Raw genomic sequence first — 25,612 nt, 5'->3', positions numbered from 1 at the left:
TGCTGCTTCGAAACTAGCAGTTACGATGCTACAGTATACTGCTTCTTTCACTTGGTTACACTCTCTAACTTCCAATGTACACGTTTACATTCCTGCTGATCATTTTTTCAAAGCGCACCATCATTTTTCAGACTGGTCTCCTATCCGTCATTTTTTGACAATCAACTAGCGTAGATTTGAGACATGCTTGAAATACTGCAGAGGACTGTCATCCATTACAGCAAACATGGGGTTTATTAAAGGGTGATGCATTTTTCGGAGCTGGGTCTTCAAAGGAGACCCTCGTTTTGGCGTATTCAAGGAAGGCGTTGGAGACGACCTCATTGTTTGCCGTGCAGAAAAACAGCCTGGGAATTTCCACTGGCTAAAATATACCTATATAAGCATAACATATAGTATATGTATACTATATATACTATACAAGTATAGTCTTGTCTTTTTTTTAATTCTTTCTTAATTGCTCAAGTGTATATTTAATTTATTTATCTTTTGTCATCTAAACAGTAGTCCAATGATATACGTATATTAAAAAAGAAATCCATACGGTATATCAACGTTATATTAATAGTCATGATGTTCAGTTTGTGTGGAAAACGTACTCTAGTATAGTGTTGTTGAATTGAATTGTGTTAAATAGACAGGTGCTTTCATTACTATGAATTATTATCAATCATACAGTATATCTCCATATATGCTACAAACTACATCCTCCAAAATGAATCTACGTTTCTCTGCAACAAGTATTATGATTATAAGATAAAATATGATTCTGCTATTGCATGGCCTAAAAAAGATTTCATTAGATTTCATTAGATTAAATTAGTAATTAGAATTTTTTAAAATTCTATAGCGGGCTATGTTTTTCCAATTTAAAAACTGTAATCAAAGAAGTTCAGCGAGTTGCGATTGTGTCCCATAAGGTGCATGACGGGTTCATGTTGACGTGCGAGCTGTCGATTCCTGTTTGCGAGACGTCACTGGCTGATTTCATTTGATTCTTGCCAGGCCACAATAAGAGAAGTAAAACTGGGGGCCTGGACTGCAAACCTAGTTGGAGCGATGAGGTATGTTGTCAGAAAATCAATCAGATGTCCGACTGAGTGTCTGTGAATGCAGCTGCAGGGAGATTCTCCACAACCATACTCAGTCACCGTGAGGACAAAATAAAAGCAGCAAAGTGTTCACACTGTGATAGACTGGCTGTCTAAAGCAGGTCTCCAGTCTTTGCATGGGGAATCATATTACAAGTGGATTAAATGCTTTGGAATATGATCAGCAGTAATGTAACTATATTCATTCGGAAGGCTGAAACATATAAATCTCCTGGTGTCGTCTGTTGTTGACCCTCTTTTCTTCCACCAGTCAAATAGAAATAAAATGCACCCACGGCCTCATCTTGAAATCTGCGTCACAGGTAAACGACAAGTTAATACTGAATATGAAACACTGACGAGTGAGTAACAAAAAATCTACATAATTATATCAACAATTGACAAACAAGACAAGAAAATCAAGTCTTTAGGTCGCTCCAGTTTGGTTTTTTTAAATCAAGTGGTTTGAAGTCTTGATTTTTTTTTTTTACCAAGGAGTGACACATTCAGGTGCTTGATTTTCTGTCTTCATTTTTTTTTAAACACTGTTGGTTATGAACCGATGGCACATGGAGTGAATGGGATGGAGAAAAAGAGGATGCTCTATATACGTTGTATTTTTCTTTTCTTTTTAAACACTCATACGGATTGTATTTGTTCATCTCTAATCAAGTAGAGTGTAAATATATTTACGATATCATACAATCATTGGTTGTATCTGGACAAAAATGCTAGGTCCGCTCCCAGGTTTGTTCACTTCTGCGTCACATGTGCTATTGGCTCAAACAAGTGTGAGGAATCACCAGGACGGGGGGCGAGTGAGCTGCTGCCGATAAAAGATGCAAGTGCAGCAGAGAGGGTGAGGAGCTGAGCACCTCCGACTGTTGTCATAGTGAATCAGGCCTTTTTGAACAGAGGCTTTGGGCCTAACATTTGCTCTCACTAATAAGAAATGAATCCTCTTTTCTCCTCTGTGGCCCATTCTCCTCCATAGAAGGGAATGGGGGCTGTTAATAAGCAGCATGTGGAGGCAGCTGGATGCATGTTACTGATGAGTTGTTAATGCTAATGAGCTGCGAGTGGATGAAAGATGGCTGGTGACGGAGGAATCAATGTTATATCAGGGTCAATGTTATATTGGAGGTGAGGCTCTAATGACTCTCCGCGGCCCCTCTGAGGCACTGCTCTGGGGCGGGAGCAACCCTCGCTCCCCTCCATCGTTTGGGGCCCCGGGAGACCCCAGAGGGCCCCTGTGTCTCTGTATGTTACTGTTCCCACTGCACGCACAGACTCCTTCACCTCCACGTTGCGCACGGAGGGGTCTGGGGCGGCTTCGGGCCAGTCGGGCAACTCCTGGTAGCCCCCGGCCTTGGCATTCAGCAGGTGGGACAGTGAGCCCAACTGGAAGTGGTCCCGATCTGCACGGAACACAAAAGAAAAAGGAATCAGCAAAGCTAATCTCCTGCGACACACAGAGGTGAGTGCGACACTTGTGCTCATTTCACTAGACCAGGGACAAGTCTGACACTGTGGCCCCACCCTCAGATCAATACTGTATGTTGATACTATAACATGAAAAAAGGTCAGTTTTATGCTTTTAAAGTATTAGGTATTAAGAGCTCCTGTTTGTAACACACCCATGGATGTACACACAGCTTTTCACTGTATCCTTTGGTACAGAAGGAAACTTCGGATAATTTTCAGGCAAATTCTGGAATTAAAAGGAGCATCCTTTCTGGTTACAGCACATATTTTTGGTGCACATGGTCATCCTCCTAATTTTAACTAACACAGTCAGCTCCTTCTGTACCTTTAAACGGAGACTCGAGGACCGGTGCAGGTTTGAGGGCGAGAAACAGCTTCTTGGCGTACTTGCTGAGAGCCCCGCTCTTCTCCGTGGGCACAATGAGCTGGCGAATGAAGCGCGCCCGATCACGGATGTCGTAGTTCTGGTCGTACTTGGCCAAGTTGAGAACATACTGCGTCAACAGTTTGGTCTGCGTGGAGCAGGAGGAGCACATGGAGAATCAAGAAAAACAGCAGCTACTACCTAATGTATGTATGCATGTACAGTACATGAGTATGTGAACATACGTATGTGCTCATAATGCTGAACAGGTCATACCACATAACAAGGTCATTGCATAGGGCAATTAGTTGAAAAATAAATGACAGTTGCTGGGTTAAATTGCTAGATGTTCCCTTGGATGAATTAGAGGGTTGCTAAGTAGTTTCTATGGTACTTTGAGTAGTTGTTAAGATGTTGCCAGTTCGTGCTTGCAAACTTTGACTTGTAACAGAGTTTCCTACACTGTGGTGGTATTGCTTTTAAAGAATTGTGTACTCCACTGTCCACCACTGGGATGTGGTGGAGCAGAAGTAGCAGTAGCAGCTGCAAAAGGCAGTGTGTGTTTAAATTGTGGGAAGTAAAGCAGCTTGAAAAAAAAGTGCTTGTGTTGAATAGTTTCAGTTATCCCAGTAAAAAATAACTCAGAGCCACTCCCTTCACTTTATAAACCTTGAGAAAAGACAGAGACCTGCTGTCTGGATGTGTACAGTTTGAGGAGGAATAGTCGAGCAAATGTCATCACGTCATACCTGTTTGGAATTGGTGAGATACAGCTTTGCGGATAAATTGATGATCTGCAGCTTGACAATGTCCTCCTCGTTTGTGAAAGACTTGGCCATCTTCCTCAAGACGTCTGGGGCAATCTTAGGTACATGCTCACAGTACTCTCCGATCAGCCACAAGATACTGGCCCGCGCCATCGGCACCTGGCAACGCACATTAGATTACACGGATACAGCATGTACACGTCGAACACATTATCTTCCCCATGCAAATCTAAAAATTCAAAAAGTGTTTGCGAATAGGACTCACCTGGATGTTGTCCGTTAGTTTCGCCATGTGCTTGATGATGTCGCTGTGCTTCTCCGGTTGCATCTGCAGCAACTTCTTGATGACAACCACAGATTCGGCGACCACCAACTCTGAAAATTGTACAAGTTCCTTTAATGTGCTTTCATTCTGAACCTCATTGTCGTCTGACCCCTATTTTGTCACTGTGCAAAAATGTGTTTTTCATAATTTAGATATGCAAATAAATAATCCTGATTAAATTGAACTATTCACACAATATCTGAGATTGCTATCTACATTCTTTAATCCCAATTATATCATAGCTAACATTTAAAACGTACCGTCTCTGTTGGACAGCAGCTGCACCAGGCCGTTCAGACACGTGTCCCTCACCTCTCCGATGTTGGTCGCACAGCGGCCGATGGCCTGGATCGTCGCGGCCACAAAATCTTTATCCATGCTTTTAATGTATGTCTACCAGAGAAAAAATACTCACTTATTGCAGTACGACAGATCCATTTCTTGCTGAAGGTCAGGTCTGCACATTATTTGTTTTTTTCAACGTCACAAATTCTCCCTCACTGTACCTGAAACTCTCTCAGAATGGTGGAGATGTTCGTCTCATTGGCCAAATTGGTGAGAACCTCCAGCTGTAAAAGACGAGACAGAACGTAAACCTCGGTTAGCTTTGAAACACAAAACTGGATTTTCTGTAATTAATGCAAGGCATTTTTCGGTAGCCCTTATTTACTTACTAGGACTTTTTTACACTTTAGAAACCGCTTCGCTCTAATTCACTCAAGGATCGATTCGGCAAAGAAATGCAACAGTATCCTTTGGTTGAGTGAGTTCAAATTAAACACTGTTTCACAAAAAAACATGAAATAGTAAGATACTGCAAATGCCCCAAAGTTCAGGCAATGAATTGCCCTCAATTGATTCGGTATTGAGATGAAAGAAGAAAAAAAAAAGGAAGGCAGCACAATTCAGACTGAGGGAACAACAGAATACAAACGAACCTTGAGGACTTTGATCTGGGTTGGGTCTGTGGAGCGGATGTAGAAACTCTTCAGGTACGGCTCAAACATCCCCTGTGAAACATAAAGACAGAAAATGGAAGAGAAAAAAAACAACAACTCAGTGAACCCGATCTGCATTTTATTTCAACCTTCACACACACACACACACACACACACACACACACACAATATAATCCCCGGCGTAGCTCACCCTTCTCTTGATCGTCATTGTTGCCACGTTCTGAAGAACAACGTACTGGACCTCACTGGAGGAAGAGACAGAAACAGGAGAGGTTGATGAGGAACAGGAGTAGGAAAAAAAAAATCAATAAATGTCGACTTAAATAAAGGACCCTGCCCACAATCAATGAAAAATTTATAGTCAAAGTTTATATTGATCTTCATTGCTTATCATGAGGGATTTTTTTCCTGAAATCCGGACTATCTTAATAAAATATGTCCTTACATATGTGTAGCTTCACAAAATAGTTTTTGTATCCTGTTAAATATCCAAGTTAGTAAAGCTGAGTTATTGTTCCCGAGAGCCGAGGCACCATTCGCTACATACAAGTAATGGAGCCTAATGAATCACATCATATAGTTCACTGAATATTCCCACAAATGCGTCACAGGGAGATGCTGGTGTTGGGTCATTTTCTGAATGATGATCCCATTTCCGCACACCCATGAGCCACGAGAGCACTTGTTCAATAAGAGGCTGACAGGCGGCAGAACTTACGGCCGCCTGTGAGCCGTCATCACTCTTTATGTTTTATGCCTTAATTTTTTTTACCTCAGCCTCACTGAGCTTTCTGTTTAATTTCACTTTCTCTACCATGGCTATAAAGATTTGTTTTACTGCCCTCACTTGTCTTTTTTGTTTTTTTGACGCAGTACTGTTTTCCACATAGCCAAATATCACGGCCATTGTAGTTTTTTTTCCTTTCACATTCTGCTGTGTATTTTTTTGGCAGTTTGACTAGTTTATCCGTCTCCTTTTCGAGTGAGACTCATAAACGCAGCTCTCGTTATTTTCTGCCACGGTGCAATGACATTGTGACGATCCTGCTGGCCCGACGCATTGCTGCTAAAATCTATGCCATATGTGTTTGTTTGAAAATGTGTGAAAATACAGTTCACCTGTGGCTCCGCAGGAGACGGACCAGGGCCTTGGCGATCACCCCGATCTCTGCTTTGGGGGCAAGATGGAAATATAGCTGAGCCACAGCCATCACCACCTGAAATGTGCAGGGAATGAGGAAACAGAAAGAGGGGTAAGTCTAACGCAGTGTCACAATCTCAAAATATTAAATAGAGTCAGCGGCTGAATATGCTGTACCAAAGTGGGTAATGTGTCCAAATCTTTGCTCTCCATTGCAATGTCAATTAAATTTCCAAAGCAACAGGCCATAACTAATGCATCACTTCCTTACACTGCCTCATGCTGCAGCACTGAGCAGATGTGTGACGCTGTTGATATTATACAGCTCTAAGCTGAAAGTGAGAAGATTAAGGTTATTCAAAGTGACAGATTTTTTTGGGGGGGGCTGAGCAAGCACAATATCGACACATTACCTTATAAAGATGTTGTGGTGAATGTGTATGCATAGGAAGTAACATTAGCATTCATTTGGGGTCGTGTTTTCTGGCCACCTGGTGAATGTACGTGCAAATATACACTCTGCTTTCAGTTTTGATATTTTTCACCAACTGCTGAGTGAAAATATCTGACTCTTAAAACTCTGCTAAATGTCCACAAGCAAATCGCCGACTTATTCTGCCTGCTGTTATGTTAACCACACGGCACAGTGGGGGTTCGGATCTTTTTTTCTTTTCTTTCTGATAAATGCTGCTTGCTGCCTCGAGTGTGGTGAGAGTGCAGCTCAACAATGAGTTGAAACTCCGAAGGCAGCAGCAGCAGCTCGAGATGATAATTCTATCTAGGTCGTCACGACTGGCAAAACCCTTTAACATGGTCACGTTGTTATTATGAAAAAGATATTGGCCATTTTCATTTCAAGTGCCCCTTTGGGGGAAGGGCATGTGGCATTTTACTCAAGAAGAAAAAAGAGGGGCTTCAAAAACGGGCCCACGGCGAACAAGCAACTTTGATTCGCTTGATAGACTGCATTAAAACCAATAGCAGGGCACATTGATAGGGCTTCTGTATGACACGCACGGAAAGCAAACACATTTGTTGCCCGAGGAACAGTGTTCATCTTGAGTGAGCAAAATGAGCATAGCGTTAGTTCAGGCGGGCCATGAGGTCAAGCGCCGCCACTATGCTGCATGGAGTAGGCACGTGGAAGGGCAGGGTGGTCCCAGAACAGAGCCATACCGCCAAATATAACTATTTGCTATCATTGAAATGAATTAACTTTTACTATAGTGGTCCTTTCTGAACACGCGTTTATTTTATATGGAGCCTAGAATCTTGGCAGCGGTGGCACAAAGGCAGAAAGCGCAGCAGCACCGATGTAGTGTGATGCTTTATTAAATTGCTTTGGGGTCTCTTGTCCCCATTTCATAGTGCGAGGTCAGCCCCGGTAAAGGAAAATTCCTCTAGATGGATTCTTGTTCACGTGAACCAAGTCGAGGATTATGAAGACCTGGATGAAATCAAAAACCTGCTGCTCAACGTGAAAACATCTCGGTGGAGGAAACTATTCCAATCTCTGCCACGTTAACTGAATGAAAAGGAGAGTTAATGGGCTGCACTGTGTGTTGTGATGATGTAAGATGTGTGTATGATTGAAAAGGTGCAGCGGCCTCACAGCTGCGTTGCGGCTCTGCAGCAGCGGCTTTGTGTTCCTCAGCAGCAGCCGATGATCTGGATCCATCACGTACGGCTTTCTCTTGGCCAAGGTTGCAGCCTCGGCTTTCTTCTCCTTGTCGTCCTCGTCGTCGTCGTCCTCATCCTCGTCGGAGCCGTAGAAGGTCTTCTCGCCGCCCCCTCCCTCCTCCAGCAGAGACTCCTGCAGAGACAGTGGAGATAAACAATGTGTGTGTGTGTCTCTTTCGTTTTGCCAGCTTAAAAAGTCACCAGAAGTCACCAGATGGTCATTTATATTTATCGTCTGCCACTGGAAACATTGGGGAATTACCACAATCCCAATGCTCAATGTGTAGGTATGAAAAATGGCTCAGTGTGTTGCGAGTCGCTCATGATAAAAAAAAAATAAGTCGACAGGTGCGTCTGAGAAACTGATAAATACAAAAAAGAATCATCACCGGCCTGGCATCGTAGAAAGAGGTAAAATAATGAGAGGATGATTTCAATTTGTACGTCTGCACGGTTCACAATGGCAGAGCATATAATGAATCCAACAAAATAACAGCTGTATTGTTACACAGTAAAAAAGGCACCTATGCACTTGAGTTGTACAGTAATCTCCTAAAAATGCTCTTCCTATGCAAATTAGTTGTCGGTGACAACACACAATGAGCGTTGTTAGTTTTTATGGACTGATTCATTGATATACAGTAGTATACTACACAGTACTAAGAGTGAAACCACATCTAGAATATGTATGGTAAATATGGCTGTGTGTTGGTACGGTAATGCTAGGATACTTTTAAAGTTAATTACGTGATCAGTCAAATGAACAGAAAATGAATCAATTAGTATAATTATGTTCTTATGTTGTTCCAGCTTCACAAATGTATTATTACACACAAAACAAACGACTTGAAGACGTCACGTCGCTGATTCAACATTAGAGATTGATTATTTTTATGGGGCACATTCTCTGGTTGAAGGGCAGCACGGTGGTGTAGTGGTTAGCACTTTCGCCTCACAGCAAGAAGGATTCTCTCTGTATGTGCGCCTCTCACTCACGTTGATGTTTGGGTTGAGGAACTGGGTCCTGGCGTAGCGGGTCAGCATGTTGATGATGACGACCTGCCCCCACTCCTCCACGTCGATCAGGAGGTTGCACAGCTTCCTGTAGTTCTTGTGGATCAGGTCGATGCGCTCCGGACACACCTCCTCGAAAGCCATGACAACGCTCCCCGCCACCAGCTGCGGCACATTGTACAACCACAATGACAAACATCACAACGAGTGAGGATATTATAGGATAATGTTGATGACAGTGTCGGGATGGTACAGAGAATTACAGGTTGTTTCTGTTTTTGGAGGTTAAGCTTTCACCCTTGTCTGTTTGTTTGTCAGCAGGATTACGCAAAAAGTACTGAAGCTATTTGTACCAAACTTGGTGGAAGGACGGGGGGCTGGCCAGGGAAGATAGATCTGGTACAAGGGGCGGATTTATTTTTTTAATCACGTGTCTTAACATTTCAAGATAGCGCTCTTTTCTACATTTTCGTCTTGACCTTGATATATATATATTTTAAAGACATATTATTGGCCAAACTATCCTACATGTCTGGTTTGCAAAAATTAAAGGCAAAAGAAAGTACTCTGATAATCTGTAACGATCTGTGAGTTTCCATAATCCGGTACAGTTTATCAGACTACTTTCTCTTTCCTTTTTTTTTTGCCAGCAAGACATGTAGGACACTTCGGCCAATGAGGTACTGAGAGCCTGTAGTTTGCAAAAAAAATGAAAGACGAAGCAGGAGGATGAGTAAAGAACCGTTGAGCCTTGGAACACAGCAGCAGACTGCATTAAACACAGTCTGCTGCTGTGCTGCTTTGCTGGTTCTAATGTTTTGCACACTCTGTTTGTCAAACGTATATTTGCATTTCTTGGGTGAAATCTGGTGGGGAAAAAAGTATACTAAATAAAGAAAGTTGCATAAACCCACCGTGGTTTTGTCTGCGAGGAGTTTCTCTATGACCTCAATCAACTGGTCCTTCTGCTCTGGATCCAAACTGAGAGCAGAGAAGGAGAAAAATCAGTTGCTTGCATGAAGCACGGAATCTTGGAGACAGCAGAGCGCAGGTAATCAGACAGTGCTTAAAAATCCTACTCGAGGGTATAAGACAAATGGATTTCACTGTTACAGCTGTAATGAATTTCTGAAGGATGTACTGTACCTCTCACAGCCATAAAGGGCTTTGATTTCACAAGGGCGATAAGTCAACGTTTGATCGCAGCCCAGTGGTTCTCAAACTGGGGATAAGCTGCACAGTGAATTATGAATTCTCAAAAAGATTTCTTTAAAGCACAAATTCCTCATTTCTGATACTTTTAATCATTGTCATAGCGACTAATAGACATGTCCAATGAGTTTCTTATTTGTAAAAGTCAGCATTTGACTTCACCACGGTTATTTAACCCAAAACGTCATAAGCATTTTGTTTTGGGGGGGGGAGACTGTGAGCGAAAAATGTCAAAACTGTTGGTCACCTGTAGAGTTTTGGGATTGCGTGAGCGGCCGTCTTCCTGACGTACGGGGACATATCGGACGCAGCTTCTTTGATGGCCAGCATCATGATGGGGACGATGATCGTCACCCGGATGCTGGATAGGACTCGCAGGGCGCTGGCTCTGATCAGCTGGTTCGGATCCTGCAAGATTGCACATTGTGGATGTTGGTCCACGAGGTTATGACCTGGCATAACGTGGTTTGATTTGCAAAAGAACATTGCGAACAACGTGCATGAAAAGAAGATCTTGTAAAATGTAATCTCAAAGTTTAATTTGTTTAAGTACATCGTAAATTTGACTAATATGTTTCTCTCCATCAGTGCTGCGAAAGCTGCTGAAAATTAGGAATTAGTTACAGTTACTTGTTACTTCTTTCAAAAGTTACTTTACCAATTGTTGAATGAAAAGTATTTACAAATTTACTAAGGACAGTAACTATTATCTACACAGTATCATTGTGCCCATTATGACAATGAAGTAAGCAGCGGAAGAATGAAACGCAGTTTGTCTCCTATCGCAGTTATTAATGAGCCCCTTTCAAATTTCAGTAATTGTAATTACTTCAGTTAGTTTGAAAAACAGCAGTTTAATTTCACAAAAGTAATTATGTTATGCGTTACTTTGTAAAGATTTGATAAATGTGTTTCTACTGCGTAACAATGTGTGTTACTTTGTACGAAAAGTCAAAATCTGAAGCAACTGTCCCATGTGAAAAGTGCTGCACCTTCAAGCCTCGCTGAAACGTGGAGATGGAGAGCAGAGCGAGATCCTGCTGCTCCTCGGCGTAACGCACCAAGTAAACGTAGACCAGCTTCTTCACCTGTAAAAAAAATAAAAATAATCAGATTTAATCCAGATGATGTAGATTATAAGAGGTAATCAGGTGAGATCAAATCAGAACCTGCTGGCCTTTTAAAACATGTAATAAGGTGATGAATAAATTGCAAGCAAAATATAAAAATACATAGAGAGCAAATAATGCTACATGAAGCTGTTCATTACAGACCTCGATGTTTTTACAGGCCACGTTCTTCACCACGGCAGGGAAGAGATCTGAAGCGTTTTTCCCGCGGGCGATCATCTGCAGACGGAACACACACACAACACAAAACACAATGAGGCGTTCGCAAGGTGACATTTTTCAAGAGTTGGAAATATTTGTAAGGGAAGGCGCAACTTTTCTTTTTTTTAATATTCTATTTCAGTCCTATAATATATGCTTTTCCTTCCCTCTTTCGTCTTCTCGGTCCTGCAGAGATAATGAATGAAGAGAAGGGTGCGGAGCGTCAGAAGCAGGAATCTGTCACAGATTATGAATATTTAACAGCAGACTGTGCATCCCTTACCACTGTAGTTATATCATCGAAAAAACTACCTTTGTCTCATAGCCAAGTAAAGTCTCTTAAAACTTCAGGATCTTCATCGCGGCGTCAGTAGGATAATGATCTTCATCTCTCATTACGGCATCATTACACAGAGATCTTTGCCGTTCAAATGATGAAATTGATTTTGGTACCGAGAGCAAACCTTGGGTCTCTCCTGTCAACAAACACTTTCCGTGCCCTTTGTCCTTCACTCGACATGCGGCGGGAAATCTGCCGATCAGTGGCATCCCAGAGCAAACATCATTCATACTCACGGCCACAATCCGCTTCATCGCCTCCAGCTTCAAGGAGTCTTTGTTGCTGTCCAGCATCTCCTTCAAGTCGTCATGTCTGAGGGGAGAAAACACGGGAAACTGAATCACATCGTGCTAAAAGCACTGGCAACTGTGGAAGACTCTGATCACAGAGGCCGAAAACAAGCAATGCATGCCCTGTTTTTTTTTCAGTTTCCATTTAGTGCTCCAAATGTATCAAAGTGTGACCCAGAAATGATTGTCTTTGAAGTAGCTTGCAAAAGAACCTTTGAAACAGCAGCACATACGAGCAGAGAAGAAGCAGGAAAGTCATATAATCCTAGAAAAACACGAGGTATCATGTGCAGAGATTTACGCAGGGATGGGGGAAGCAATCATTTCACATTCAGATATGTGTTTTTATGAAGATGTGTCCTGGTACAGCTGTATAAGAAAATCATCAGCGTACGTTAGTATGATACGAGCTCATGTCTTTAACGTTGCCTGTAATTTGTAAGATTCTTGCACTGAAGCTCTTCGTTGTTTGACAGAAAATTAATTGGCAGCTATTTTGATAAGCGACTGTTGCATTTTCCTTTTTTTAATTGTGAGGCTTCTCTTTGCCTTATGCGATCGTAGAACTAAATATCCCCGCATGAATCTGAAGACCTCACCTCGGTCTTGAGGAGTATAATGGCGATGGGCATTTTTTACAGCCAGTTAAAACATGCAATCCATCCGACAACGCTGTCAGAGACGAAGGGAGCAGACCAGCCAGATCGCACGTGAGAAGCAGGATCCTTGTCTGGGGCGTAATCTGCGCTGACATTTCAGACCTGCTGCCGTCCAAACACACATGAACCAAACAGACAGATCCTCCCGAACCTGCCGGGAGGGAAACTTCAAACAGCAGCGGCGACGGGGATCTCTGCTGAAATACTGATCAATGACATTTCCAGACAATGCTTCTTTTTTTTTTTACGCAGCGGAAACAAGTGGCAGACACAACGCTCACATGATTTTGACAGTTGCTTGTTTCCTCAATCAGCAGTCACAGACCAACATTATCATTCAATTCCAATAGCATTTAGTCCAATATTCACTATCTTTCATCTCTGCTTTGTTGGGTTTCTACCAAAAACCTGAGGTGAATATCTGGCTCTGTAGCCGCTGAACGCTCCACTATGTTCACCCGATAGTTGCTGACTGCGCCTGTCTGCAGTTGAGGTGCTGAGCAGGTTGCGTGCCGTGGATTTTTAAGAGCCTGCTTTGCCGAGAACTGCCGCCTGATGAAAACGAGGCAACGAGAGTGAACAGTCAAACACTGAGCTGAAAGCCACTATAAAAAGTTCCACACAGCCGAGGGAAGCTGCCAATACCCTGTTAGAGTTATACAATTATAATCTAGAGCCGTGTTGTTTTTCTTTAAATACACTGCACACAGAACACAGTGCTCGTATAAAATTGAAAGGTAAAAGAAAATATGGGATGTACAGACAGCATATGAAGAGCGCTGGATACGTGACATGCTCCAAGACAATTCATTTCAATTTTGCTTTTTAGTTTTCACTGAGGCAACATCACTGCAAATGTGAAAGTGTCAGCCCAGTGGCATGAAATCATGAAACTGGATAAACAAAGAATCCAAACGCACATGGATGAAATAAGATGTGCTGATAATTTCAAATCAACCCTTCTTTGAACAGATTAGAACTTACATTCTAAATGCTTGTGTGTTTTCTTGTGGACCTTGTGTGAGACTTTGAGAAACTCTTTTTAGACCGTGGTTTCTTTGTGGACTTAATTGTGCAGGTTTTTTATGTGATTGCCCTTCCTTATGTGTCTTGGTTTGTGTAAAGTTACTTCTTATTGTGATCCCATCTTGGAGTTTTGTATTCCCTGGTTCGTTCCTGTGATTCGCGCCCCTGTGCTCCTGTGTCCGGTGTTCCGTTACTTTACATTTCTTGTGTTTCCCTGTGATCGTCCGCACATGTTCCCAATGTGTCTCACCTGTGTCTGGTTACCTGTGCCCTCTGGGGTGTGGATCTTCTGAGCTTTGTTTTATTTATTGAGTTTATTTTCTCCCTTAAAAGACTGGAGGTCTGTTTTGTTTCCTTTGCATTTTGGGTCCTGCTTCAACCAAACCTTAACACTGTTGCTACAGTGACACAGTACAACACCACAGACTCGCTGGTTCACAAACACTGTACTTCCCATGTGAAGTGTCAGTGTTGGCTTCAAACTGTAGTTTTGGAGTTTTAGATGGCACTCGTTGTCATTTGGGGTTGTGGGGTATGAGGGGTGTGGTCTGGTTGGTGGTGGGCAGGTTTGACTATAAAGAGCTGCAGAGGTGCTCATTTTCCCACAACCAGTTTCCAAGGCAACAAAGGATGCAATAAAACGAGGTTCAGAGTTTCCACGCCTCCCCGCAGTGCCTTTGTTGAATCTGACAGTTTCCATGAGGGACACTCGTGGGAGTGTGCCACTGTATCCTGTCAGTCACACGGCTGTGTTACAGAGCTGATCACCTCTGTCACCGAGCTCATGTTGTCTTCACTCTTTCTTTGTCTGTTAATTAGCAGGGTATTTAACAATACAATAAAGTGATCATTCGCTCGCAGGCTGAAGAAAAATCTAATTGGATTTGGACAGTGCCATGATTTATGACTGCTCACAAAGAACTCATTTGAGCATTTTGTCTGATATGCAAAACAATGAATTTCCATTTTAAGTCAGGCTCATTTTTTTGTCCACTACATTAAATTGTTATTAAATCATTTGGATGTACATGGAAAAAAAGTTAATCATGGCAAATATTTACATGGCCATAATCAGGAATTCATCTTTATATATATATATATATATTTCATTGTGAGGCAGCTAAATGAATAGAGGCCTTGCAGTGTGTAAGGAATTGGCTTCTGCAGAACACAGTCGATTTATCACGAGTCTGCCTCAAGTTTAATGTGTGTGCGCGCTTGTGCGTGCATGCATGCCCGAGTGTTTGTGAGTGTGCTTCTGTGCATCCTAAGAACAAATGTCTGCTTCCGTCTCCATCAAAGTGTTGATAATTGCGTCGCATGAATAACACAGTTCCCTCCCTGCCACACACTTCAGATCCTAAATTCATCAAGGACTGTCAAATCGAGCCTGACAGAAACTATAAAATGCTGTTTGTGAAGAACTTTTTCTGGACACAGTCAACTGACGCCGGTTTCCTAGTAACAAACATGTGGCTGCGCAAGTCCCTGAACAAGCGCACACGGAGAGCGCAGAGCTCGGCCAAGCCCAGCAATCCACCACCTGTATGCTGCTTCACCCAAAACTTCCATTCCCATCTCCTTCTGACCTTAAATGTACATGTGGAGTTTTGCCCTATATCTCAAAATGGTGAGGGATCCCATCTTGATCCCTCCCAAAATGTAATCACCTGTTACCATGGCTGAGATCTGATAAACATTTTCATGCAAAGCCGTCAATTTTTTTTTTTGAGTAATCCTGCTAAAAGGAAACCTAACCAATCACACAACCCTCCCCGGCCGAAGTCAAAATATACATATATTCAGTGAAAACACAGAGATAACTTGCCCAAAGCACCGAGGGCGAAGAAATGAGGATGAGTGACGCTAATTCTGAATTTGAGTGGAAAATGAAGGTCCCACGGGTCCAAATTCTTCCTGTGAAATTGCGATGATGAGTCGCAGCCTCTGGCCATTACTCCAAAAATGTTTATTACAGCCTGAAAACCTCCTCTGTTCGCTGCCTTTGATGCCAACCTCAAAACCTGAGCCCTCAAAACACAGACCAAAAATGATATATATAATGATGACTGCACATACTGTACGCAGACTGTAGACTCTTCTCTCGTCTCTCAAAATCCCTTTGACTATTCTAACATCCTCATGCCAACATGCTCAGGACGACAGAGCCGATGTATAAAAGTGTGCTAGGCTTTTAAACAAATAGTTTAATTGCTCTGTGTGTGCTGATATTCACTCATTGGCATTAAACACAAGTTGAATGTCATGAATTCCGCAAGTCGTTTGGTCATGAACCACAGCACCATCAGACGCTCCCACCTGCAAAAATGTCACGGTGGAGAAATTCACCAGGCGAAGGGGTTAATTTGCTTCACGGTGTTAATGATCCTCACCGATCAGCCTCAGTAGTTAATCCGGTGACAGGGAGCCCGTGCTGCTTGTTAGACGACAAACAAGCTTTTAGAAATCAAATTATAGGCAGACATGAAAATATTGAATACATTTGCAGTGGCCGAGCCAAGCTGAGGGGGGCCGGCCTTATCAAGAAGAACGGACAGGGGTTTGTGGCAGGACATCACTGTCTAAGTTTAAGAACATAACATCTTCTTCACTTCCCTTTGCCCCAGTATTTCATCCGTTGAAGCTACAGCAGCCTGACAGACACGATAACTCAGCGACTTAGAAGGTTAAATCCTCAAAGTTATGAATGGAGCAGGAGACAAGAAATGCTCAAAAAGCAGTTCCGGGAACCAGACGGCAGCCCTGGGCACTTCGGCAGTCCCTCTGTCGGGCCCTGATGTATTGTCACCAACTGCAAGTGCCACCTCAGTGAATTATCTTTGAAGCAAAGCCTTGAGCACCTGGAGGAAAAACGAAACCCCCTGGCCGGGGCTCGGACGTCTCCGCTCGCGGCCAAAAGGCGAGCTGTAATACTACACCACTGCCGCCTCTCTGGTTTCCTTGGATTATTTTGTCCCGTACCTGCCGGAACAAAAGCTGAATTTACAAACGGCGCTGAATTATTTAGCTCGCGGCCGGTACAACACGGGCTCTGGCGGCGGTCGGGTTACCCGGCAGCAAGGCCGCCAGGAGACCAGCGAGGGGCTCACTCTCCAGCTGGAAGGAGTCCGCGCGGAAGTAGGACGGCAGAGGAGGTAGAACCAAGAGTGCGTTTGCAATGAATCAGGAGGACTGAAGGCTGAGGAGTTGCCGCTCGCATCAGTAAGCAGCTGGTGAGGCTGTTTTACATAAGCTGATTCTTTCAGCGCCGACTTTAAAGTGTTGTGTTTTTTCCCCACAAGCGACAGATTAAAAAACCTGGCATGACAGAACTGTACTGTAGCGGCGCGCTCATCGTGGGACGATTAAAAGAAACAAAATGCAGTTTGAAGGTGTGATCCGATAAAAAAAACCAACGTATGACAGTACAGTCTCTCGAAGCAAACGTCTGAGGAGCCGCACTTCTGAGGTCCATGTGAAAAGGGCATGACTGACGTACACTGCAGGTCTGATTATTGGTACGGTACGCAAAGACAACAATAAAAACGAGCTGTGGACTTTCATATAACAAAGCTATATGTTTAAACAATATCTGTATGAACGGGTAAACTGATCTGACCTCCGACTGAACTGACCTTTCCTCAGGCCCATTCACTGCTTCTCTTTCTGGCTATACAGTACAGTAGCATTTGAATGATGGGGTCTTTCCCAGTTATTTTGGGCTCGTGACCTTTAAAAAAAAATAGGAGAAGTCGTGTCTACTCTGAAGATCAACTCGTACGTTACATACGTCTGTGATTTCAGTTGCAAGACGGAGAACGTTATTCTCACACCAGGGGCGAAGCTGTTAGTCGATTGACAGGAAACAGCATCAGAACTAGTGAATTTATTGTCTTTTTTGTTTTTTAAATTAACTTTTACAAACTAACTGAACTTTCTGCTTGTTCCTGGTTTATGGCATCATAAAGCTGAATAACTTTTGGGGTTTGGACAGATTTAGAAGTGAAAATGTGACTTTGTAGTGCGGGAAAGTGTGACGGGCATTATCAGAGATTTATGACATTTTACAGACCAAAGAACGAGCTGATAAACTGAGTAAATATCTGGCAGTTTAATCGACAGCGAAAATAGTCCCCAGTTGCAGCCATATAGTCGATTTACTTTCTTTCCGTCTGCACTATCTATCTAGTGGTCTCTCCAACATTTTTTGTCTGTGTCTTTTTAAAATGAAGTATGGTCTACCCGACACCCGTTGTCTGAGTTCAACCAAAGAACAATATTTAGTTTAAATAGATTTCAAAACAAATACAAGTATTTCGACAAAGTATTTATATACCAAAGCAAAGATTGAAAGTGCCCAAAAATATGAAAATTGCCTTGTGACAAATAAAAGTTTGGGTGGTTACCCAATCCCAGGTTTAGGATCTACAAACTGCAAAACAAAAATCTGAATTTTTCATCTTTTCATGCGGTTACAGTCACCAAGCAGGGTCGGTGCACCTAAACATAACTGGGTTGGACAGGCGTGGACTCTCCTGGATCATCCTACCGCAAAGGCTGACTTTGGAAGCCCCCGCTGCCGCCACCGTCCTCCAGAGCCGACCGCTCCTCCTGGTCCCCTCCTCCTCCTCCTCCTCCTCCTCCTCCTCCTCCGCCTCCTCCTCCTCCGCCCGTGCCTCCGGATCGGAGGTGGCGCAGCTCGTCGGGCTGCAGGGCGCTGTACCAGGAGTGCTGCCCGCCGTCGGGGGACAGCACGGGGCTCTTGTCCTCCTCCTGGCCCTGCACCTGGCTCTGCACCGTCTTCACCATGTTCACCGCGTTCACCGGCAGCTGCAGCAGCTTTTGCATAGTGGTCATGTTGGAAAACTTCTGTCCGAACGCTTGAGGGCAACCTGTGGAATCCTTGTGGCGGATGGTGGATCGTGCGCCTCCTCGGCGGTTTTGTCGGCGTGTGAAATTTCTCCAGGTTCTCCGGGGGGGAGACGGTTTTCACACAGCTGCCATCAGCTGCAGTTTCAGATGCTCTTGTTGTGAATTCTCCTTCCCCTCAGAGGTTACAAAACATCCATCGTGGACATTTCAGGCAAGAGTGATGCAACAAAACCTCTCGAAGACGACTCCCCGGTGCCGTTATCCAGATCCACAGAGAGCCGCACAGCACTGGAGTCTGTACGCATCCAGTGAAGCAGCAGACTGAATCAGCTCCTCAGTAAATGGATGCTTGGCAGAGAGGGGCGTGGACTTTTATTCGCCGCTGAAGCCTCTGCTCTCGCGACTCCTCCCGCTGCTCATGTGGTTCCTGTTGCTGCACCACTCTCTCTCTCTCTCTCTCTCTCTCTCTCGGCGTGTACACAGTGCGTCCACAGGAGAGGCTAACCACGTAGCCTCTCCTGTCTTCCGCCACGTTATCAGCCCCGACAATCGCGCTCGTCATCTTTCACTACGCCTACGTGGTCCCGCTCCCTTCCTTTCAGTCATGTTTAAAATGTCACATCTGTCACATCTTTTTATCCTGATCTGGATCTGGAGCCAAGTGCGAGCAAAACCTTTCGGAAGTATTCTTCACTCCTCCTGCTCATTACGTTTAAAAAGAATTGTCCTGACTTATTCCTTTTTAATATTCAGTGCAGGTGCCTTTTTCTTTTCTGTCCCTGTCTTACATGACTCAGCTTTCTTTGCAGTGTCGTGATGAGGACACCTCTCTCTCTCTCTCTCTCTCTCTCTCTCTCTCTCTCTCTCTCCCACTCAGTTCTGTTGGGCTCAGACAAAAATAACTCCCACGATCCACGCACACTGTAGCAACTCAGTTAGGATTTGTCGAATAATGCGATGTTTAACCCGCGATGTGAACGAGGAAACACAGCCGAGGGGGCTGCAGGGTTCACAGCTACTGGGGACGATCCAGTGCAGAGTGTGACGTTGGGAAAACTGAAGCATATAGCTGAACGGGAAACCGAGAAGATTTCTTCCCCCGCAAGTTAAATCTTTTCTGGTATAGGACACTGGAATCTTTGATCTCTTTAGCTCTCAGTTTAGGAAGGAGATGTTTATCTCAAGAAAACAATCTACTCCATCCTACAGTACAACAAAAACACATCACGCAGTCATTGGCCCATTGAAGTTCCAGTTCTGTAAATGTTTCATCATTCTGGCTAAAAAAGACGGCCGCTGCCAAGTGAGACTTAAAAAGCTTTTTTTTCATTTTTTCCTTTCAGATTTTCTCCTTGTCAAAACTTTTCTGTCTGATTTTGGGCGCAGTGCAGTGGTTTCATATTCTCTCAGTTCTCTCATCAACAAGCTGATGGTGACAGGGAATCTCAACGGGGAAATGTGTGAAGGTTTCCATGAATGAATGAGCAAAAATGTCCCAAAATAATTTGATAAATCACGTTCATCTGCAATGCGAAGGAGCTTCACTGTGATATTGTTTCCAAAACCTTGTTGCGTGTGTTTATTTTAATAATAATAATGATAATAACTTAATTTTATATAGCACCTTTCAAGGGACCCAAAGGACCCTTTACAGCTCACACAAACACACACACACACACACACACACACACACACACGAACGTCATGAGGGATTGTAGGCCTTGGTGAACAAGTGGGTTTTTAAGAGAGGGAGGGGGATGGAGTTCCAGAGGGTGGGGGCTTCCTTTAAAAGGAATAGTTTGACATTTTGGGAAAAACAAAAATTTTTTTGGGCCTTCCTGACAAAATTTGAGATGATAAGATACAACTCTCGTGTCCGTACATGAAATACAAGGTCACAGTCAGCGGGTGGTTGGGTGGAGGAAACAGCTAGGAAGAGCCAAGAAAGATATCCGCACGTTACCCACTGTTAAACCACAATTTTGTCGTTAACAAACAAACAAGATACAACATGTTAGTGATGTCAGATTTTGTGGCCTCTGAGCCAAACGTTTCCCTGTTTCCTAATTTTCAGCATTTTGGCAAAAAGAAGAATTTTTCCTTTTAAAACAGCATGCTTTGGCTTTGATCAGCAAAAAAGAAAAGCAGCAACATAGATGTGTTTGTCCCAGCTTAGGGTACGATGTAATCAACACAAATTTTAAGGTCACATTTAAAAAAAACAACCCAAAGGCAAGTTCCCGAACCAAATGAAGGCGCAGAAACATCACCCGAGAACTGTCAACATCCAACAAGCAAATTGATACTTGATCTGACATCGACGAGTCGTGACGCAGTGACCCGCAGCAACAATGGCACAGGCCACACGTCAAGAAGTTCTGACATTGAAATCTCAGCGCCAGTCAGAGGCATCGATCAACAATGCCGTTCATCATACAATAGGCATTTTAATGCTGAAGGCCGAAAGGGAAAGAAGTGGTGTGTGTTTGCTCAAGGTAATAAAATCGAGATGCGGTTTGAGGAGTGATTCAACGTTTCACACCTGCCGTGTTTCCAAGGAGACAACGGCGAAGGTCGAGTGCCGCGGCTCTCATCCTCATGTTTGCAGACAAACTGGTTAAACCACCTTCACCGGAGGAGACGGCAACTTCTGCAAACACGGGTCTGCAGAGCGACAATGCTTGGAACCACGAATGGAACGCTGAATGGAACAACATGCGGATTAATACTAATGACTGACGTTTGCCAAACAGCCTTCACGCAAAACCCTCCTCTGCTCCTAGGTCCAAAGATCACAGTTCACATCCACAAAGATGCCATCTGTGAATCCTGAGCTCCCCCTGCTGGTGAATTACGGTGACGCAGTGGTGGTTAATAGTAAAGCGCTAGTGATGCTGCTGCTGCTGCTGCTGCTGCTGCCTGACCCACATAAGGTGTTGTGTTCCAGAAGAGTGACTGTCAGGGGAGTAAGCAGTGGTGCAATGCCAGTACATGCAACTTACAGAGCCTACATGTAGAGAACAGACGACGCAACAATGGTGAAAAATGTTCGAGAAAGACGTCAGTAGAACTCAGATGGCATCTTCATTTGCCATTTTTATTGGGGGGGGGGGGCCCCTAAAACTTTAAAGATTAGCCAAATAATTGCACATGAATTGCCTAATCAATTAATTGTTGCAGCTCTATATTGTAATGATATGAAAGCACTCGATATCGGGAAATAATGATCTCTTAGTAGATACGTTTATGAATATGTATGTACTGTGACAGAGAGTATTACCCACCACATGGCGGTGCTGGTGATTGATTGATAATCTTCCCTTGATGAAGTTAAATCAGATTATCATTCACTATTTATTTTACACAAGTGCTAACGGGTATTAAAGGCCACACCCACCCGCCAGTGTTATGACTTATTACACCTCCTCTCAGGACCGTGTAAGGTGCATACAAACTACGCGTGATTGGCTCTACTGCACAGTGATGTCATCAGTGATGAAAGCCCACGTCGACCTGAGCAGAGGCCTGATGGAGCACAGGAAGAGAAAGCACCTGTGCAAGGTAAGGAGGTCCTTCAACACGTGTCAGTGATACAAAGATTCATCTATGTCGACAAATTAAGCTTCATGACAAACGGAACTACAACGTCACTACATCTGACCATTTCCAAATAGTATGAGATCTGTGGCTTCAAGTGATGTTTTGACATGTGACAGCTGGAATAGCAGATGTAAATCATAAAGATTACGATGGTTATGGAACCACAAAAGGACCAATGGTCACACGGTATCCCTAACGTCATCAGACGGCGATATAGAGAAAATCTATGATTTCAACTTTTATCCTTTTTTTATATATATAAATGTCTTTACCTCTTCCTCACAAAGTCCAACAAAGCAAACAACTGTCTAAGGTCTAAATCTACTGGTATCATCTATTTCACAAATAGACAACATAAAGAAACCAAAATATACCAACTCGGAAATTCATGACTTCTTAGAATTTAATATGTGAATAAATAGACAAGAAAATTCTTGTTGGGAAACGCGTAGCGATGTTTTAATTGGTTTGGAAATGTGTTGCAAGTATATAAGGTAAAAAAAAAAATTCAGCTTTACGCAACTATATCCCTCCTGAGATGCTACCCATGATTCATTTACATCCTTAAGTTTAGCTGTATGCTATAAATGATTAACTATTTCAACAAAAATGCTTGTATATGTTCAATAAACTTAACATTCCTCTTATAATGTAACTGGAAAGCACTGTTACCCACAACTCTCCTGTAGCAGCACTGTCCCCTTTACAGACACCACCCTTGGTTCGTGAGACTTAATTTAACAAAATCTTCCATAACAATAAAACCATGTCCCTCAACACCTCTCTGCATCACTGTAAGGGTATGACACGGCAAATGTAGAGTAAACTGTACCTGAGGACTTATTACCAAGAGTGTCATTAACTTTCTGAAAAATATTCATGTTAAGTTCCTTTGGTGAGACCGAGGACAATCCCCCCGCTCCGTGCGAAAGAAGAAAGCTGGAAGAACAAAGTGTTCCCGTGACTTTACAGTACCTCCTGACTCCAGAATGAGGAATCTGTCGATGCAGTTTGTTTGTGTTTGGGAGCCTGAAACTATTATAGTTGCCCAGATAAATAATGTAACAGTTCTTGGCCAAATACACCTGCAGTTAGAGAATTGATGATTTAGCATCTTTGGTGAACTGTTAGCTGCTTTATGTCCCCAGAAGCCAATAAATTATTTAATGTACATATATGGGCATGTGAGTAATATCTATAGACCGACTTTTAAAAATGTTAAACTTTTCTCAGCAAAACTTTAATATAATTGTATCGGAAATCATGTCATTATATTATAATATATTATATATACATAATATGTCAAAATATTCAGTCTGATACTATGACACTCATTGCACATGGTTACATATTTTTCAGTGTTATCATTCAGGTGCTCACCTTGGATTATCAGAATCCTAAACAAGTAGTTCATAAATCTATACGACACAAATCCCTGCTGAATTCACTTGGTTAACATTAAAAGTACACTCTGCTGGCTTCACCCTCTCAAACCTGTGGATTTCCTATAAATTCTGATGACTTATGTGGCAAGTTAACTGAATATCTCTGTGTCGAGAAAGGTTGAAGCTGCATGGGCCGGTAAATCGTCGAAAAATGTTTTCAGATGTGTTGCACTGGTGCATACGTTGGCCAACAACAAGAAATTTCAGTACAGTCATGCTTAAACTAGGCCTTTTCAACTGTAAAAATGTCCCGCAGAAAAAAACAACTCTACGGGATCCCGATAGAAAGGTCAATCTTCATATCATGTATCAAAAATCAGACAATCCACCCATTATTTATATTATTGGATTTTTAAAACCCACAAACCAATATCAGTATTTACATTTAAAAAAGTATTGGTTCAAAGAACAAAACAATAAATCGCTGAACTAACAAAATATGCAGCAGATGAATCGATACTGACATGTTGCTGTTGATAGTATTATTATTCGTATTATTATTGTTGCTGCTGCTGATGTGTTTGTCAAGCCACTGTGCTGTTTAAAACATAAGGACACAGATGGGATCTGTTCCCAGCCTTACTGTTATTCTTTAATATAATAATAATAATAATAATAGTGTGCCGCGCGCGTGCGCACGGAGCTGCTGCTGCTGCTGCTGCCGCCGCTCTGCGCGCTGTCCAGCAGGGGTGGTGCTGAAAAGCCGGAGCTGAGGCCTCTGGCTGGGATCAGGCCTCTCACATCTCCCCACGACAATACCGCTCACACACACGCACGCACACACACACACGCAAGCACACACACACACACACACACACACACACACCGAAACCCCTCTGCTCTTCAACGCACACCGACGGATGCTCGTGTATGTCGCGCGCCTCCAGCACCGGGGCCTGTACCGGACGCGCGCTATACGAGCTCAAATCACGGCGAGAGGACTCACGACCGAGGAGAAGCAGACACCAAGTTCAGTCTGGTGTGTGTGTGTGTGTGTGTGTGTGTGTGTGTGTGGTGGTTTTTTATATATATATTCGCCAGTAAAAACACACTTCCTATATCAATCTCGACAACACACAGGAACCCCCCCCCCCCCCCCTCCATAAGCCGCCCCGGTACACCCCCCTCCCCCTCCCCTCCTCCCACCGGACGACGGACGCGGGCAGCACCGAGGGCAGGTGCTGGCTCCGGTACCTTTTGTAGTCGGAGGAGAAAATGCCGCCGCTCGCCGGGTCGTGGCCGTACTCGGGCTCCCCGACGCTGGACGAGCCGCCCTTCTCGTCGTTGAACGCGGAGCTGGCGGACATCGTGGCACCGTGGCTCGCTGGCTGTGTCTGTCGTCGCTCGCCGAGCAGCGATGGAGGCAGCGGGGACACACGGCTCTTAAAGGCGCACACACCTCTCTCCTCTCCCCGGGATGCTCGGTGCAGAGGAGGGGGGGGGGGGGGTCACGTGATCGTTCACAGATTGTTGTCCTTGTGACCGGAAGTTGTGTGACACATGCTCGCCAGCAAATGGTTTTCCAAGGTTTTCAGGTTATGGTCGCATAAGGAACGACTGTTCTCTATTCGTTGATTTAAAAAAGGAATTTATCGAGTCATTTGTTTTAGACGTGCAACAGTTAATCGATATGTAATCGTCAAAAATCCCAGATTTCAGCTTCTTAAATTTCAGCTTCCGATTTTCCTTTGCTCCTCTGCAACAGTGAACTGAATATCTTTGGTGAGTGGACAAAACAAAACATTGTCTCGGGATTTGGGAAATAAGATCTTAATTCGTCACCATTTTATGACATTTTATGGTCCAAACAATAATCGATCCAGCTAGAAAGTAATCAACAGATTAATCGATTATGAAAAAGCAGCCCTAATTTGTTCATTGTGGAAAAAACTGAAAAAAGAAAGAAGACTGAAGTCATTTCAGTGTGCGGTGGTTGGCTTTGATCTTGACTCGGGATGGTCCTGTGGCCGGACACCGCCTGATCATCGGTGCTGGCTGTGCATGGGGAGTG

At 43.5% G+C, this 25,612-nt stretch overlaps 1 protein-coding gene across 16 annotated transcripts in view; it reads right to left on the bottom strand.

Moving 5' to 3' along the window:
- The window catches only part of LOC118315846 (AP-3 complex subunit beta-2), a 38,188-nt gene extending 13,141 nt beyond the window's left edge, over nt 1-25,047 (bottom strand). For 4 of the 16 annotated variants that reach the window (XM_035643461.2, XM_047333195.1, XM_035643465.2 and 1 more), the window contains exons 1-17: nt 24,796-25,047; nt 11,946-12,021; nt 11,313-11,387; nt 11,031-11,126; nt 10,286-10,446; nt 9,741-9,807; nt 8,809-8,991; nt 7,745-7,945; nt 6,111-6,208; nt 5,182-5,236; nt 4,971-5,042; nt 4,539-4,601; nt 4,293-4,425; nt 3,973-4,082; nt 3,690-3,866; nt 2,902-3,088; nt 2,379-2,509 (exon numbers count right to left, since the gene is read on the bottom strand). In XM_035643461.2, coding sequence (XP_035499354.2) covers nt 2,379-2,509; nt 2,902-3,088; nt 3,690-3,866; nt 3,973-4,082; nt 4,293-4,425; nt 4,539-4,601; nt 4,971-5,042; nt 5,182-5,236; nt 6,111-6,208; nt 7,745-7,945; nt 8,809-8,991; nt 9,741-9,807; nt 10,286-10,446; nt 11,031-11,126; nt 11,313-11,387; nt 11,946-12,021; nt 24,796-24,908 — 1,998 coding nt within the window. In that variant the 5' untranslated portion in view covers nt 24,909-25,047. Of the gene's footprint in view, nt 1-2,378; nt 2,510-2,901; nt 3,089-3,689; nt 3,867-3,972; nt 4,083-4,292; nt 4,426-4,538; nt 4,602-4,970; nt 5,043-5,181; nt 5,237-6,110; nt 6,209-7,744; nt 7,946-8,808; nt 8,992-9,740; nt 9,808-10,285; nt 10,447-11,030; nt 11,127-11,312; nt 11,388-11,945; nt 12,022-18,233; nt 19,060-24,795 lie in introns of those variants that run through there. The other 12 variants (XM_035643462.2, XM_035643469.2, XM_035643466.2 and 9 more) reach the window with 6 other exon arrangements.
- Between the last annotated feature and the right edge of the window lie 565 nt (nt 25,048-25,612).

This window comes from Scophthalmus maximus, chromosome 7 (genome assembly GCF_022379125.1).
Source record: "Scophthalmus maximus strain ysfricsl-2021 chromosome 7, ASM2237912v1, whole genome shotgun sequence".
Lineage (NCBI taxonomy): Eukaryota > Metazoa > Chordata > Actinopteri > Pleuronectiformes > Scophthalmidae > Scophthalmus > Scophthalmus maximus.
Note: the sequence above shows the minus strand (reverse complement) of the source record. Positions and strands in the feature narration are given on the sequence as shown.